Below are 15,220 nucleotides of genomic sequence, written 5' to 3'. Positions count from 1 at the left end.
AGATCAAAGGTTGAACCATCCACAACATTATTTTTGTTTTTTAACAGAAAAACCACGCACAAAAATAAAAAGGGCCAGTACGAGGAAGCCACGTGGGCGTGAGAATCGATAAAAGGAGGGGGGGGGTCCAATCACCCAAGTTCAAAGGGAGATAAACATGTACGAAACAACTACTAACATAATAATACCAAATTCTCTTTTTATAAATAAAAGTAGAATAAATTTTGTTATTTATTTTAATTTTATTTAAGTATTTCTTAGATGTTTGTATTTGTCTAGAGATAGCATATTTTCTCCACAAAAGTAATTACTTTTTAGTTAATTAAGATTATTATAAAACAATAAAACTCTTTTTATTCTACTATTTAAGTCAAGATTCAAATTTGATCCATATGATTAAATTAAAATAATTTCATATCAGAAATTCTTTAAATATAATTGATAGATAGTTGAATTTTTTAAATATATTTTGTATCATATGAATGAAGAATACTTTGCCTAGAGAAATAAAATTTACTTTAAATAATCTTTATGCTTTAAAACAAATTAATCTTCTACTATCAATTAAAGTATATATTTTTTGATAAATAATAATTATATGTTGGTTATGTATGCATCTAAAAAGACTCAAAATATTCGGAGATAAAAGTATTATATTTATATATGAGTATTAAATATAAATTTAATAATTTGATAGTAGTATTTTACTAAGAATGCAAATGGGGGGATGGAACAGAAAGGGGAGTTGCTGTATTTAGAAATAGGGAATAGAGAGATGCATGAACTGAAGTGACAGAGACAAGCAAGACAGTTGACGCGTACAACATGAGCATGCTCCAAAAAAGAGATTCTTTTGCAATGCAATTGGTTTTGTGCCGTAAGAAAGAAAACCATGAACTTCAACTTCAACCTCAACCCCTTCCCTTTGTCTCCACGTGTTCTCCATCTTTTATTTTTGGTGCTGACCAACCAACCATATCATATTCATTTCTCATCTCTCTCTCTCTCTCTCTCTACCCGTATGCGTATGTCTCTTTCCATACGTATTTTAAGCCAAAAAAAGGAAATGAATTTACAAAAATAACTAGTATGAATTTGTTCATTTCACCGCTGCGTTCATATCTAAATATAATTTTTTATTTAGATAGAATTGATCATTTCCATCTCCCTCTCTCTCTAAATTGGTAAAATTGGATTTTTTTTCCACTGAATTTGAATATCACGAGTGTCATACTATTCAGTCGATCATAAATTAATTTCGTTCACATACAGTAAAAATTAAATACATATTTCTTTATTAAATAAATTATTTTCTAATCTATAAACAAAATCTTACACCATTTCGTCAATGATTTGAGTAATATATTTAAGTTCCCAAAATTATTTTAATTGTATACATATTGTAAAGATTATTAAATTCACTTGTTCCATATTACATGTTTTTATATCACAATTTATAAATTATATTATTTGTTATTTTTATATTGTACTATTATAGTTGGAAAAATATAAAAATTTATATTATTATAAACTATTTTTCAGCATATAAGATAATGCTTTAATAAAATGGTAGTTAAAATAAATCTTTTATTAGAATTATTCTATTTTTATTTATATAAACTGTTTTATTACAATTAACTTCTTATTTTTATTATCACTAGTGCAAAAAGGCATTCCTTACCTGGACTTGAAAGTTACCTGGATATGTAACTAGATGTAACTTATTTTAAAAAATGTAACTGTTTTTGGATCTTAAAATAAGATGGTGTAGTAGTTTATAATAATTGAGGGTAAAAACATTCATGACACCAAATGGAGTAAAAACAATTTTCATACACGTTATTTTTTTTACCATAAAACTCATTTAAAGAATTGTAACTTTAAAAACTATTTTTGTTGTACTTTCTCAAGTCCGTTAAACATATTTCTTTTTATTATAGTAGTATTGTTATAGTATTAAAATTATTATCATATTCAAATGGATAAATAGATAGATAAACATATAACAAAATATGTCTTAATTTATTTGCTTTCGTCAAACTTTTCTACTTTTTTATATAATTTACTTCTCTACGTTTTTTCATTTTAGTTTATATTTTAATATTTAAATCAAATGTCCCTTCTTATGTAAAATAATGTTAAACTATTATAATAAGTTTATAGTACAATAACAGAAAATATTACTATAAAATATTATACAATTATAAATTGATATTTTTGGATGACAAAATATTTATTAAAGGATAAGTAAATATAAATATTTTATATGTTAAATAAAAATGTTAACTTTTAAGCATCTAAACTATAATCAATCTTTTGTTATAATAGTCAGAAATTATATGAAAGGATTTATTAATATAATTACAAGGCACTTCAGTAAATACATAAAGACTACTCCTAGTCTTCGGTCGTTCAATATATTGGCTTAAAAAATAAGTAATAAACAGATATCAACATAACCTATACTCAGCAGGCATCCGCGGAGGATTGACCAAACGGTTTTCTTTTAAAGGTTTCTGAACGAGAATCGAACTTCAACTCTCACAACAAAACTATATTGAATCCCATTATCGATCAATTATTTTTTGTTGCATTATTCTTAATTTTGAAGCAGACAGCCATGTAAAAATTAAAAACTAAACTAAATTGTTGACTTGTTCACATCAAGTCCCAATATAAAGGAAAACCCTGGTCACAGCAACCTATAATATGTAATTACATAGAGGAAAGTCTCTGGCTTAAGGAGGAAGATAATCCATGTGAGCCGCATGAATTTTATGCGTGTTTGATGTCCCAATGTAATTTTACTACAATATCATCGAATAGTCTTCCACTATATACACATGAAAATTTAAATAGAAAGTTTGAAGTTAGGAAGGCCAGAAAGGATTCAAAACTTACCTCCCTGCATAAAGGGAACTGCAGCTCAATTTCATCAGGGAAGAAAATTCCCTGACACATTAATTTCTTACAAAGGTTAATCCTGTCAAGAATACTTGAAATTACTCAAAAAGGTCTCCCTTCAATCATCAAAGGTTGTAATTCATCCAATGACGGCATCTGAGAAGTCAAAATCAACTAGAATGAATATTAACAACTCTCAGCTCTTTTGCAAGACCTTTTATGCATGGGTTATTACAATATCAGGCAACATGTGTAATCCAGATTCATTTTCAACCTTAATTGGACAGAGAGAGAGAGAGACTGAGCGATGAAATACCCAGAATCTGCTTCATATACCTAAAGTAGCACAGCAACTGGATTATCTGGAGCAAGGCAGACAAGACAACAATCAGTTGATCACATTCACATCAGTATCAGTTTTTCCTGGGAAACCTCATACAATAAAGTGGATAATACCTGGATGAAGCCACTGAAGCAAACCACTTGCACTATATCACATTGAGTTACGTATCTGCAAAACACAAAGTGCCAGGAAAAGAAAACCCAAGGAGCAGGGGGAGAGAAGGGAGACCAACAGAGTGACCAGCTAGGTGTAATTTCGGCAAATGAAAAGCTGATTTTATTAGAAATATTAAATGTATGTACAAGAGGTCTTGTTCTCTGATTTGTAAGAGCTACAACCAGGAAGTGTTTGCTAAGATATAATTACCAGGAATGCTAACTTGTACCTTGAACAAAAAGATCTTTACAGTGGAAGTCATGAACTTTAACACGAGCAAAATCCGAAACAGCTGGAAAGGTCACTCAAAAACAACTTGGAGGGAATAGTCTACCAAAGAATCTATATAACCTAATTGTGGACGGGATTAGCCATAAGACCATCCTATGTAACTAGTCATTTCTTCAACGTACTTTGTTTGCTTTGTTATTGGTATACTGAACAGGACTATACAAAAAAAGCAGCTTCAAACCATCATATTCAAGTCCGATAGATCATCCATTGGGATTTCAAGGCCGCCCATAAAGTCATCATGATCTTGTAATCCATCATCATCAATATTCAACCACGAACCAAGATCCTGACCTTGGTCATCACCAACACCAAGTACATCCATTCCAGGTAGCTGCAGGTTGGACAAGTCAATAGGCTCGTGGTCATCCAATCCACCCAAGCCAAACTCATCCTTTTCCTTTGCATTGCTATTTGTAGGCATTTCATTAGACTTTGGAACAGAAGGCAATGCTGGTTTTGGTTGCTCTGTTAGCTTCCCAAGGAGGCCATTCACAGAAACAGAATTCTGAGTTGCTTTCTGCTTAGGCTTTGTTTTAGATTTTCTATCTCCCTTAGCACTGGATGATGCTGGCCTACCAACTTTAGTAGTTCCATTTCTGGATAGTACCTCCCTGCTGTGCCCCTTTCCGTCTCTGTCTCTCTCACTTCTCTTTCCTTTTGCACTGCTTGTTACAGAACTTCCGATGCCTGGAGCACTAGAAATACCTGGAGTACCGCCAACATCGTCAAGGGACAATTCCCTCTTCTTCACTCTGTTTGACCAGAGATCTTCCTTCCCACTTGTTTGCTCAGATGAGTAATTTAAACCAGGAAGCACATCTGATGAATTGAGATCATGATTATCCATATTCTGACTAAACTGTGATGGGCTCTGCTGTGAACCCATGGAAGCTGCAGCAAGTAAACAAATAAATTTAAATATCAAAATCCAGTGTCTGTTGAGATAAACAAGATGACTTGACATAGCATATTAGACAAAGATGGTATATACAATCAAAGTTATTAGAATGTAAGCTAAAATGGCAATGCTGAACACAATTGAGGTAGAAGAAACAGAGTAGATCAAAGCATTTATTCCAAGAAAGTAATGAGGAAGACACCTGTTCTTGCTTCCACAGAAAGGGAAGAGGCATAAGGTTTTGAGGATTCAGCAAGGAACATATCCTTGAATAAAGGATCACTGAAGCAGCTCTTGCCAGTATCTTCAAATTGATGGCATCGCCCCAATGTCCGTTTGACAAATCCCAATGCAGCTTGCTTGGCCATTTTGTTGCTTGTATTTTTCCCACCAGAGGGACTAGGACCCCAACAAGCCTGTCAATCAATCAATCATTTGTCAATTACTCAGCCATGTGACCTAATTATACAATAGGCAAAATTCAGGGCATTTTGAGGGTGAGCCTTGCATAGCAGTAAGGGTAACAACCTAGTGACATGGTAGTTATGGGTTTTAGTTGCAGAGCCTCTTTTCTCACAAGTAATAACACACACATCTTATCCTCCTTAAACCCTGTAACTCTGACTTAGGAGCCTAGTGCATGGACCAACTTTTTATTGACATTTGACTATACTAGTAAACGGAAGGCTTGGTTCTTTTTTCTACAACAATTTTGATTATTTTAAACAAGGCAATAAGGCAAAGCATGAATTTTGGTTTTACTCATAAAAACCAAGAATAGGTCAAATATATCACGTCTGAGTTTAAATAATAGAGCACAGATTTCTTGAGACTACCTACAGTCCTTGTTCACTTTGATGTGTCTCTACTCCCCCCTCCCCCCCAAAAAAAGGTTTTATTAACATAGGCCCTAAGAGCTGATGTTAAGCAATTAAAATTGGAAAATATAAACAAAGGATTTATTACATCAGAAATACAAAAGAATAGCAAATGTTTCGCTTCCAAATAAAAACCTTCCCCATTTAGTTGATTAAAATCAGCCCCAAGGGCTGATGATGACAAAACTAGGGGGAAAACGCTACTCGTACCTAGACAATCATAGTTTCTAGACCAGGCTCTCACAATCCCTTACCCATTACTGTAATATAAGATCTCCAGCCTTTTCAATAGGTGCATAACTAAAATAGCATACGAAAATTTTATTCTAAAATTGAAAGCATATTATTATATACACAAATAGTATTGAATGTTAGGAAGATTACCATGTATTTCTCATAAGCCATCACAACAAGTTTATCTAGAGCACGTTGCTCAAAATCCCTGTTACACAGAAGTTTATATTTCCATTAAGAAGAATGAAAGCAAAAAAAAATTAAAATAAGCAAATAATTAGGCTATAAATGCCAGTGTAATTACTTTTCTTGAAGTTCTTTATCCACTGAGGCAGATTCGAACAATCCATATAGCAAGTTTTTCTTCTTGGAAATCTGTGAAATACAAGAAAATAGAAATCAAAGTGAATTACATACGATAAAGAACGAAAAGCATTAAATGTTTAATGAAATCTACAAATTGAAGGTTTCCATCTCTATGACTGATCTATATATTTATATATTGGAAAGCAATATATAAAATCTAATATGGGAAATATCACATAACAAATAATAGTTATGGGAAAAAGATTTTGACAACTAATAAAGTATAACTAGCTACAGCATCAATCAGTACCTGTCCTAGGTAAAGCTCCTCCAACCTAATAATATCCTCTGATATTCCTTCATCATCTGTTTGCAACATATCAGGCTTGAAAAAATAAAATTAAAATCAGTATCAAAGTAACATTAAAGATTCAACAACAAAGGTCAAAACATCTTGAAGTATATCTATTAGTTGCATGAACACAAAGAATGAACAATATAGTTTAAATCCTTTGGATTAGGGAAGTACACTTACCACTGGTGCTGGGGAAATTCCAATACTTTTAAGCTCCAAGAGAAGCTTATCATTTATATCCAAGCTATCATATTGTAACTCTGAACAGGTGAAGCTAGACATTGCTTTATCATGAAGAAAACCATTTACGGATTTATCAAAGCTTGAATTCAACCCAGTTGGAGGAATACCAACTATATCCCTTTCAGTTTCATCCTGTTCTGGCTTGTCCAAAATCCTGAAACCATTATAAGCAGAATGACAAGCAAACTGAAAATCTGTTCCTGAGTGGTGATCCAAACCATTCAATTCTGGTTCCCGATCAGGCTCAAATTCATTATCATATGCATCAAACTTGAAGTGTTCACTTCCACCACTACACTCCTCCTCTGAGATTAAAGCAGCTATAAGCCTTTGACAGAGAGGAATCACATTATGATCTCCCTTAGATAGTTGTGACTGTTCTGCAACAATTCCAGCATTCCATTGAGCATCAAATCCAGCATCTCTTTCACAGCCCATCAACCCATATCCATTAACAATGGTTTCACAGCCATCTATATTTGAAGGAACGGGAGTTGGTGTCAGAGTGCTTGATTCAAGATTTACCTGAAGGGCAAGTGAAGTATTAAAAAAAGTTTTAATAATCTATTCCTATTCTAGGTTTATCTCAGAAATTCCAAATTTTCAAATGAATTTAATTTTGCTTTAATCATCAATAAAATTAAATACAATTTATAAAACAATAAAGGGAGTTTTTTTAAAATATATCAAAATAAAACTGAACAGATATATGAAACAAACATAACTAAACCAAAAAAAGTTGATAGCCATAGTTCTATGCTGCATCAGAACATAATAAACATTTGTAGTTTTCAAAAAAGTTCTAACACTGAAATAGTCAAATCAAGGTCACATCAATGCTATCTGTTGCTCGAAATTACTAAAGCCAAAAAAGTTGTATTCATTGACCTCATTTTGATAAACTTACTACCAAAATAAGAAGATATAATGAATTGAATTTTGCACATAAGCTAAAATCAACTTATGCACTTAATTTTTATAAAAGCTCTTTTCGTTTATCTTCTCCAAAAGATAAGGTGTATAAGCTGATTTTTTAGCTTATGGAGAAGCTCAATGCATTTTACCTTCTCATTTTTTCCCAAGAAGTGCTTATGGAGAAGTTTATTCCACACCCCACCCCACCCATATTCCCAGATACAAGCCAATTACAGTGAGCATTTTCAATTTAGATTCTGGGTTTAGTTTAACCTAAACAAGAGGTAATGGAAGCTAGCAAATACAGTTTTCAAATGACATTGGATACATACAGAAATTGATCAGTGTCAATGTCATATTAAGCTACAACAGTCAATGGCTGTGCTGTATTTTATCTTCTAGATCATATCTATAACACCAAATAAATATCTAAACCAAAAGGCAATATTGCATGCTTGATCTACTTGACATTTAACCACTTCTCAGTAATAATAGTGACGTATACCATTAACATCATTGCATGCAATAGAACTAATAAAAAATATCATAAGTAAACAAAATAAACCTGCCAGTAGTCAACAATAGCACCCAGGTATGGTATCCTCATTAATAATTACTAATACATGATTGAGTTAATCAGGTACTGCCCATGAAATTAAGATATTATGGAATATGGACACCATAAAAAAAAAGTGAAAGTAACATTTCAAGAATGTACTCTCTTTTTTTGAAATTTTGAGCTAAAAAAGCATTACTACAAATCTAATGCAAAAGAAAAAGGTTAAATTAAAAAAATTGGGTCTCACACTTTGCATCATTTCTCGTTTTTGTCCCTACATGAATAAACTTCACATTCTGATCACTATATTAAAAAATTTCACTAAATGTTTGTCTAGTGTAAGGACCAAAAATATAAAGACCAAAATGAAGTGTATAATTTTTTCATGTAAGAACTACAATGGAAAACCATGTCAACTAACAAGTATAGGGACCAAATCTAACACTGGTGTAACATCAACAAACAATAAGGACTGATTCACATACATTTATTTTCATGTAAGAACCACAGTGTAGAGTTTTTCATGTCGGAGTTAAAACAAAAAAAGGTGTCACTAGGGTCAAAATTATTAATTTAACCAAAAAAAAAAGTCATTTGTAATCCTTGAAAAGGCAAAGATTACCTTTTGCTTCCAGTAAGTAATATCCTCCTCAGTTATCAAACTGAAGAAAGGCTCCATCTGCCTCCAGAAGGGGCTGGAGAATGCATGAGCTGCAGCAATAAGAAAAATACCAAACAACTCCATCAGGGGGAAACATTTTAGGCTGCAAATATAGATAGTATTCAGTAAGATTCAAACCAGAGTTGATAACACCCTTTACAGCAGCTAGCAGCTCTTCATGTCCATCTTCCGACCCAACTAAACCAAATAAACCAAAAGTGAATAACAATATAATTGTACTGCAGTTAAGAGTTGAGTTCATTAAATCTTTTCTAGAAGAATGAACTACCAAAAAAATCTGCAGCTGCATTAATAGCAGGCTTTTGACGTGCATAGGCCTTGCGATCAGAAAGTTTCCTGGATGGTGGACGACCTGCCTTGCTGCAAGGGTTTCATCAAATCATAGACTTTAGTCCATCTGTCCAAAAAAATTGCAACTTAAACAAAGTGCTTAGATAGAAGGATGTGAAGTGTGAACCTTTCATTCTTATCGGATCCTAGTCTTGCACTTCTAAGCTGTTTTGCAGTTCCTATATTCCCAAGCTTCTCAGATGTCATTGGAATCATTGACCTTGTGGCAGCAAGACTGCGTCCTGTCCTCCCTTGCCTCCGAACACCATCTCCATGTTCTTCCCCAGAAACAAGCTTATTCTTTCTTGTTGGCAATACCATATTAGACACCTTTTGAACATTTTGTCCAGATTTCTGATCTATCTCTTCCGCTTTCCTACCCTTTTCTTTTGGTTTAACATCAGCTACCCCTGACTCTTCACTTTCAGACAAGGCAGCTGAAGATGAAGGATCACCTTTTTGTTTAATTTGCTGAGGAGAACTGCCAGCCAAGCGTCTGGCAAATCCTAACCCAAGATCATTACCAGCCACATCAGATGCAGTATCCAAAGCTGAAGCTTCATCACTATTTGGAACAATAGGCATGAAATTTGTTCTTCTAGCAGTGCGAGAGCTCTTTTGTGGTCTCTGCCAGGGGACAACAGGTGGGGAAGATGACCGTGCTGATGCTACACGTTTACGATTGTTAGTACCACCAGCAGCAGGGGGCTTTGTGGTAGAGTGAGACAGTTCCCAATCATTAGAAACACCTGCTCTATGGACAACTGGTGACAACTTGGGGGCAACTCCAGAACCTGATCGTGGAGCCCGAATAGCAGTGTTTATTTTGGCACTTGAGGTAGGGCTAGCTGAATTAAATTCATCACGTGCAGTTGCCCTGGTCATAGAACATAACACAGATACTGAATCAATCATCAATTGCAGAAAAAATATCACAAAGATGAAGAGATATATGAACTATAATCACAAGGCTCCATAGCAAACAGAAAGCAAACAATTGAACAATTCTACCAAAACAAGACGAAAATAAGGAGAAAATGAGAAAGCAACATGCAAAAACATTTTAGTGAAGGACAATTCTTTTTCCCAAACGCACAATCATATAAAGAAAAGGGGTTCCACAGCTTGTATTTACTTGTTTACAGCTCTGAAGTTCACCCTTTCCTTGTCTGAACTAACAGGACGACCCCTCCTATCATTGACAAGGGAATTATTATCTTGGTTGTTTCTAGGGGTAGAAGCTCGTATGCCCAACCCAGTTTGTTGAGAGATACCATCTGATTTTCCAGCTCCAACAGTTCCATTAGAAACTACTGGCCTAAAAAAAATACATGAAATTATTATATTTATCGGCTAGGTTTAAGCAAGAAAATCAATCAGAATTGGATAGAGCAAATAAATAAATAAATAAATTGTTACATGATATCATCCATCAAAGATTTTAAATTCATGACCCTTAATATCAGCAAAATCCCTCACAACTGTATTGTTTTTCTTTGAAGAAAATCCTTTCACAATTAACACTCTGGAGAGAACTCCAAACAGTTACTGCCTATAATTTATTTTCATTCTCCAATTGTAACATTTGGCAGCAAACAGGAGGCTACAATTCTATGGAACTAAGCAATTTATACAGTTATCAGGCAGATTATTAGAGAGGAATTGGAATGATTGCATTTTCAAGAATGTCTCTTTGCCCCATCATTCATGTATGGATTTTCTCTAGGGATATGCTCGTGGTTATTTCAAAGGAATTTCTTTTGTTGATGTGCATAAAGATTGAAAAGCCTAACATTTTTTTTGGACATTTTGACTCTTTTTTCCTCATTTTAAGGGAGGATTTTCTTATCCTAAATCCTCCCACAAAAAATGTGCCTACTTTCTAATCTTCCCATAAAATATTATTTTAGCCTAAAATAAGAAATATTATATGAGAACAAAAAAAAATTAATTGCATAACACATTCATACCTGAAAGAATGAGAATCATTAGTCAATTTTGATCGCGAATCGGTAGCAAGTCTTTGTTGCATTCCCTGTTTAGTTTCTTGGAAGGTGTTAACAGGTTTAGTCAATGTTGTACTTGGAGAAACATCTAGTTTGATACAGGAACGCTTCTTCTTCATTTTTGACTTTTCCCAACCATCACCTCCAATAGGTAAGGTTCGTTCTTCACTCTGAACGACACCATTGTTGGCAATCCGTAGCTTTTCCTTATCTCTGTCAACTGTCCCTGATGGCCTGACGAGAGAATTAGTCCGCACATCCATCTGAAATTTATAAAAACAAGTCAGTTTTGCTCAAAAGGTTTTATTACAAGTCACATTAATCTGAAAGATAATTCTCCATATAAAGGAAAGAACAAAATTTTAAAGCTGAGTCTACCACTTAATTATGCCTTATTAGAACCTAAAAACTGAAAAAGTAGAATATCCTATATTTCACCCCTTCCAGAGAAAAAAAATGGGAAAGGCATAAACGAACATAAAGCTCTTTACAAGCTTCAGACAGAATACATAATGTAAACAATAAATCTACATATATTTTTTTTCAAGAATACCACTGGAGAAATGTTCTAGCAGGCAATTTTTGCAAAGACAATTTTTAAAAAAGGCGGTTTCCATGTAAATCAGAGATACTACAAAATCAAAATATACTACTAGGCCATATATACTATTATTTATGACTGTACAGTATTTATTTTAAATTTTGAAACAGTAAGAAAATGAATAAGCAATTGTAGGAAGAATTAAAAAGAGTGAAATTGAGCATGTTTACACTTGCAAACAAGCATGGGGGAAAATCAAAGACACATACCCTTACATCAACCATAGAAGTTCGAGTGCGCTTGTTTGGAACAACATTTTTGGTACGTTCATCAGACTTTTGCTGCTCAAGTTCAAAACCACCTGTGACAGGATGACCTTGAACTCCAACCTTGCCTATGCTTGGCCCCAAGACTGGACGATCACTTAACATGACATTAGAACGGTCATTAGAAAAACCTTCAGCTCGAGATCTTTTCTTTGAAGTTATAGCTGGGAAAACTTCATGGAATACAGATAAAGCCTCACTAAACATTTTCACACGTTCCCTGTTGAATAGTGCATATTATGCAATGTTATAAACTTAATTACACACACCTAACTTCAATGCAAGTAACAAAACCTACAAAGAACTACCTTGCCTTCACAATGTTTGCACCCAAAGCATCCTTTACCCGTTTCATGTCTTCTGGTACAGGCGATGGCAGTAGCTTGCCTTTTGAAGAACTAGATGGAGATTCATCAGGTGAAATTCCAAGAGCAGCATTAACATGTCGCTTAAAATCCATTTGACGATTAGACTTATGCTCTAGTGTTAACAACTTTGGATCAAAACGCACATAATTGAAGAAGCTTTCCACATCTCCATTTGTTGCTAGAGAACTGCTTCTTAACATGTTCGGAAGAGAAGACAGAATTGGATTTTCCATGCTTTCGCGAAAGCTACCTGATCTATCTAATGAAGCAGCTATGTGGGATCCACGTTGCCCAGGGTACAATGGTTTGTCCGGGCTACTAGAAGATGGATCAAACTTGCTAGATGTTGCCATTGCCCTAGTTCCCACACATCCTTTGAGTCAAAAATACAGAGCAGAGACTGGTGCATGACAAGGATGCAGCACTATGGCACATAAAGGGCAAATCTAAATTACAAGAGAACAATTGAACAAAGCACCTGAAAGGTCAAAATAATCACAGAAAAATTAAATTATTTTGACTGAGAGATGTTATGTGCACCCCAACAATTCATCAGAGGTATGACTTGGGATTGCAAATAAGGACTCATACTCAGGCTATCACAAACTCGTATGACCAAAAAAAAAACTTTTAAATTTATTAAAAGGTAAAAAACTAGTAACACATCATAAAAAGCTTATCTGAATGGTTAAAGTTGTATTATTTTGTTATTCCAAATCTCAGTACTCTATAGTAAAAAAAAAGTAAAATATATGACATATATTCTAATAATTTCCACATATGATGAAAACAAATCTACATAAATGTCAAAAATTATAAATATAAATAAAACTACCAGTGGCAGCAGCATTCTAATTAAAAGCTACTTAAAATGGTTACTCCCGGAAAAAAAAATATTACATCCTTAACTCCAATCTAATAGACAAATCTCATAAAAATTAGATTAAATTGCATCATATATTTCACAAATTCTGCTCTGTGTAGGATTAGATCCTCATTTGTATATAACTAATTTACCATTTCTCCATATAGTATACCATTTCAACCAAAAAAAGAAAAATTAGAATGCCTGTTTGTTGGTGAATTTTTTAAATATATATATATATATATATATATATAATTATATATTTTGAAAAAAAAAGACATTTTAGTGCTTTATTTAGGCTACGAAAATAATAACTCCCGGAAAAAACACTAAAAAACTATAGTATAGAATCACTTTATTTTAAGAATAAACAAACATGTCATAAATCTCTTATATAAAATCTCATTTTAGTAATATATACACAATGAACAAGCACTTGAACTACCAAAGTTACAGTTGAAGTGAGGCTAAAGATTAAAAAATCATGTAAAATGTTTGTATGATGTAATATGCATACCTTTAATCTTAATCTTAAGGCAAATGCTAACTGGTACCCTAAGGGGACTAGTTAAGGAATTAAAAGAGGAAAGTTTTTTATTGGGATGCCTAAAATGCACTCCCTATGATTTTTAAATGCACTCCCATATGATTTCCAATAATATCTTCCCCTTTTAATTCCTTAACCAAAGCCCTTAGGGCACTGGTTAACAAGATCCTAATCTTAATAGCAATTATCTGCCACTAGGCATGCTTATGTTATAAATGTAGGTAGCTTTTGAAGTTGCAAATTATTGAACAAAGGAATCTTAAAGTTAAATTATTAACAGACACTCCCAATCAATTTTAGGGAAAAAATGATTCATATAACCATGTGTAAGAATTTTTCCAACTCCGACAGTCAACATTGATTCTGACCATATAGAACAGACAAGCAAGCTCATCATATGCAAGTCAGACGCTCTAGCTCGTACTTTACCAAACATTATGACCATATAAAGAAATATAATTTTATGTAAATAAATGTTTAATAATTGTAAAATCTATATTGTTACAATAAATGCTATGAAGATTTGTCAACAATATGCTACACACAAACCACTTACTATAACTATTTATGCTGACTAGACTTCAAAACACCAATCAAAGCCATTAATTGACTCCATTTATCCTATTCACAAAAAACAAACAGAATGTCAATCTTTACATACAATCAACAAAATTTTTGACAACGCGAAAAAACAGTTTAAGTCCCACCCTCAGAATGTGCCAAGCAGCAACATCAGACACGCACTTCAGTTTACAATTTGTCCTTCCTATACTCACGCCCATCTTCTTTGGTTCTAAAGTTTACTTCGCCAGTTCAATGCACTACTATCTACCAATATATTAAGCAGTGACAGCACATTAAAATTTACCATGCAGTCTTTACTTTTTAACATAACATAAAAACATAATGCAATATAAATGCAATTTTAGCCAATTAATATCCTAAGTGGTAAACTATTTCTAATACAAAACAAAGGAAAATAAATATGCATCAATCAACAAGATAACTCGTGCTGCCTATGCTGAAGCAAGTTCATTCAAGCAGATACCCCTTCTCCAGTTCTCCCTAATTGCCTCCGTCTAAATTTGGTTGAAAGCACAATTTTAATTTGAATTTTTTTTCAGGAACACAGATAAGCAAGAAGGAGAAACCCTAGGGATCAAATCAACGAAAAAAGGTAGACGAGAAATAACGAAATACCTTCGTGAAGCAGCAAGAGCATTACAAACTGCAGAAAAACAAAACCCTAGAAGTTGAATCAGGAGAGATGGAAAAAAATAGAGCGAAATTCAAATTTGAAGACCTTGAATATCGCAACGATGAGAGAGTGCAATTGGCGATGGAGAGAATCGAAGGGAAAGTTGGAATTAGGAAGAGTTGAGTTGCCCGACTCTGAGTTGGAGCTCCAAATTCGTACAAGGCGAAGCCATGGAGTCCGGTGTTTTGATCATGATCGCCAGCAATTGGACC

General features: G+C 33.6%; 1 protein-coding gene across 9 annotated transcripts; it reads right to left on the bottom strand.

Annotated features, from left to right (window-relative positions):
- Nucleotides 1-3,500: 3,500 nt before the first annotated feature.
- Nucleotides 3,501-15,220, bottom strand: LOC100775655 (uncharacterized). Of its 9 annotated transcripts, XM_041008000.1 has the most exons (18): nucleotides 15,054-15,219; nucleotides 14,951-14,978; nucleotides 14,458-14,578; nucleotides 14,307-14,371; nucleotides 12,279-12,816; nucleotides 11,914-12,190; nucleotides 11,068-11,366; nucleotides 10,233-10,415; nucleotides 9,225-9,974; nucleotides 9,036-9,127; nucleotides 8,885-8,944; nucleotides 8,708-8,796; nucleotides 6,549-7,136; nucleotides 6,324-6,398; nucleotides 6,012-6,082; nucleotides 5,858-5,915; nucleotides 4,798-5,011; nucleotides 3,501-4,588 (listed from the first exon to the last, which is right to left on the bottom strand). In XM_041008000.1, the coding sequence occupies exons 5-18, from the start codon at nucleotides 12,689-12,691 to the stop codon at nucleotides 3,870-3,872; spliced, it is 3,888 nt and encodes a 1,295-aa protein (XP_040863934.1). In that variant the 5' UTR covers nucleotides 12,692-12,816; nucleotides 14,307-14,371; nucleotides 14,458-14,578; nucleotides 14,951-14,978; nucleotides 15,054-15,219; the 3' UTR covers nucleotides 3,501-3,869. The 9 variants fall into 9 exon arrangements, with proteins under 9 accessions (XP_040863934.1, XP_040863931.1, XP_040863935.1 ...); XM_041007997.1 differs by having other exon boundaries at nucleotides 12,279-12,762; nucleotides 14,951-15,220; XM_041008001.1 differs by lacking the exon at nucleotides 14,458-14,578.

Source organism: Glycine max, chromosome 13, assembly GCF_000004515.6.
Source record: "Glycine max cultivar Williams 82 chromosome 13, Glycine_max_v4.0, whole genome shotgun sequence".
NCBI classification, from domain to species: Eukaryota; Viridiplantae; Streptophyta; class Magnoliopsida; order Fabales; family Fabaceae; genus Glycine; species Glycine max.
Note: the sequence above shows the minus strand (reverse complement) of the source record. Positions and strands in the feature narration are given on the sequence as shown.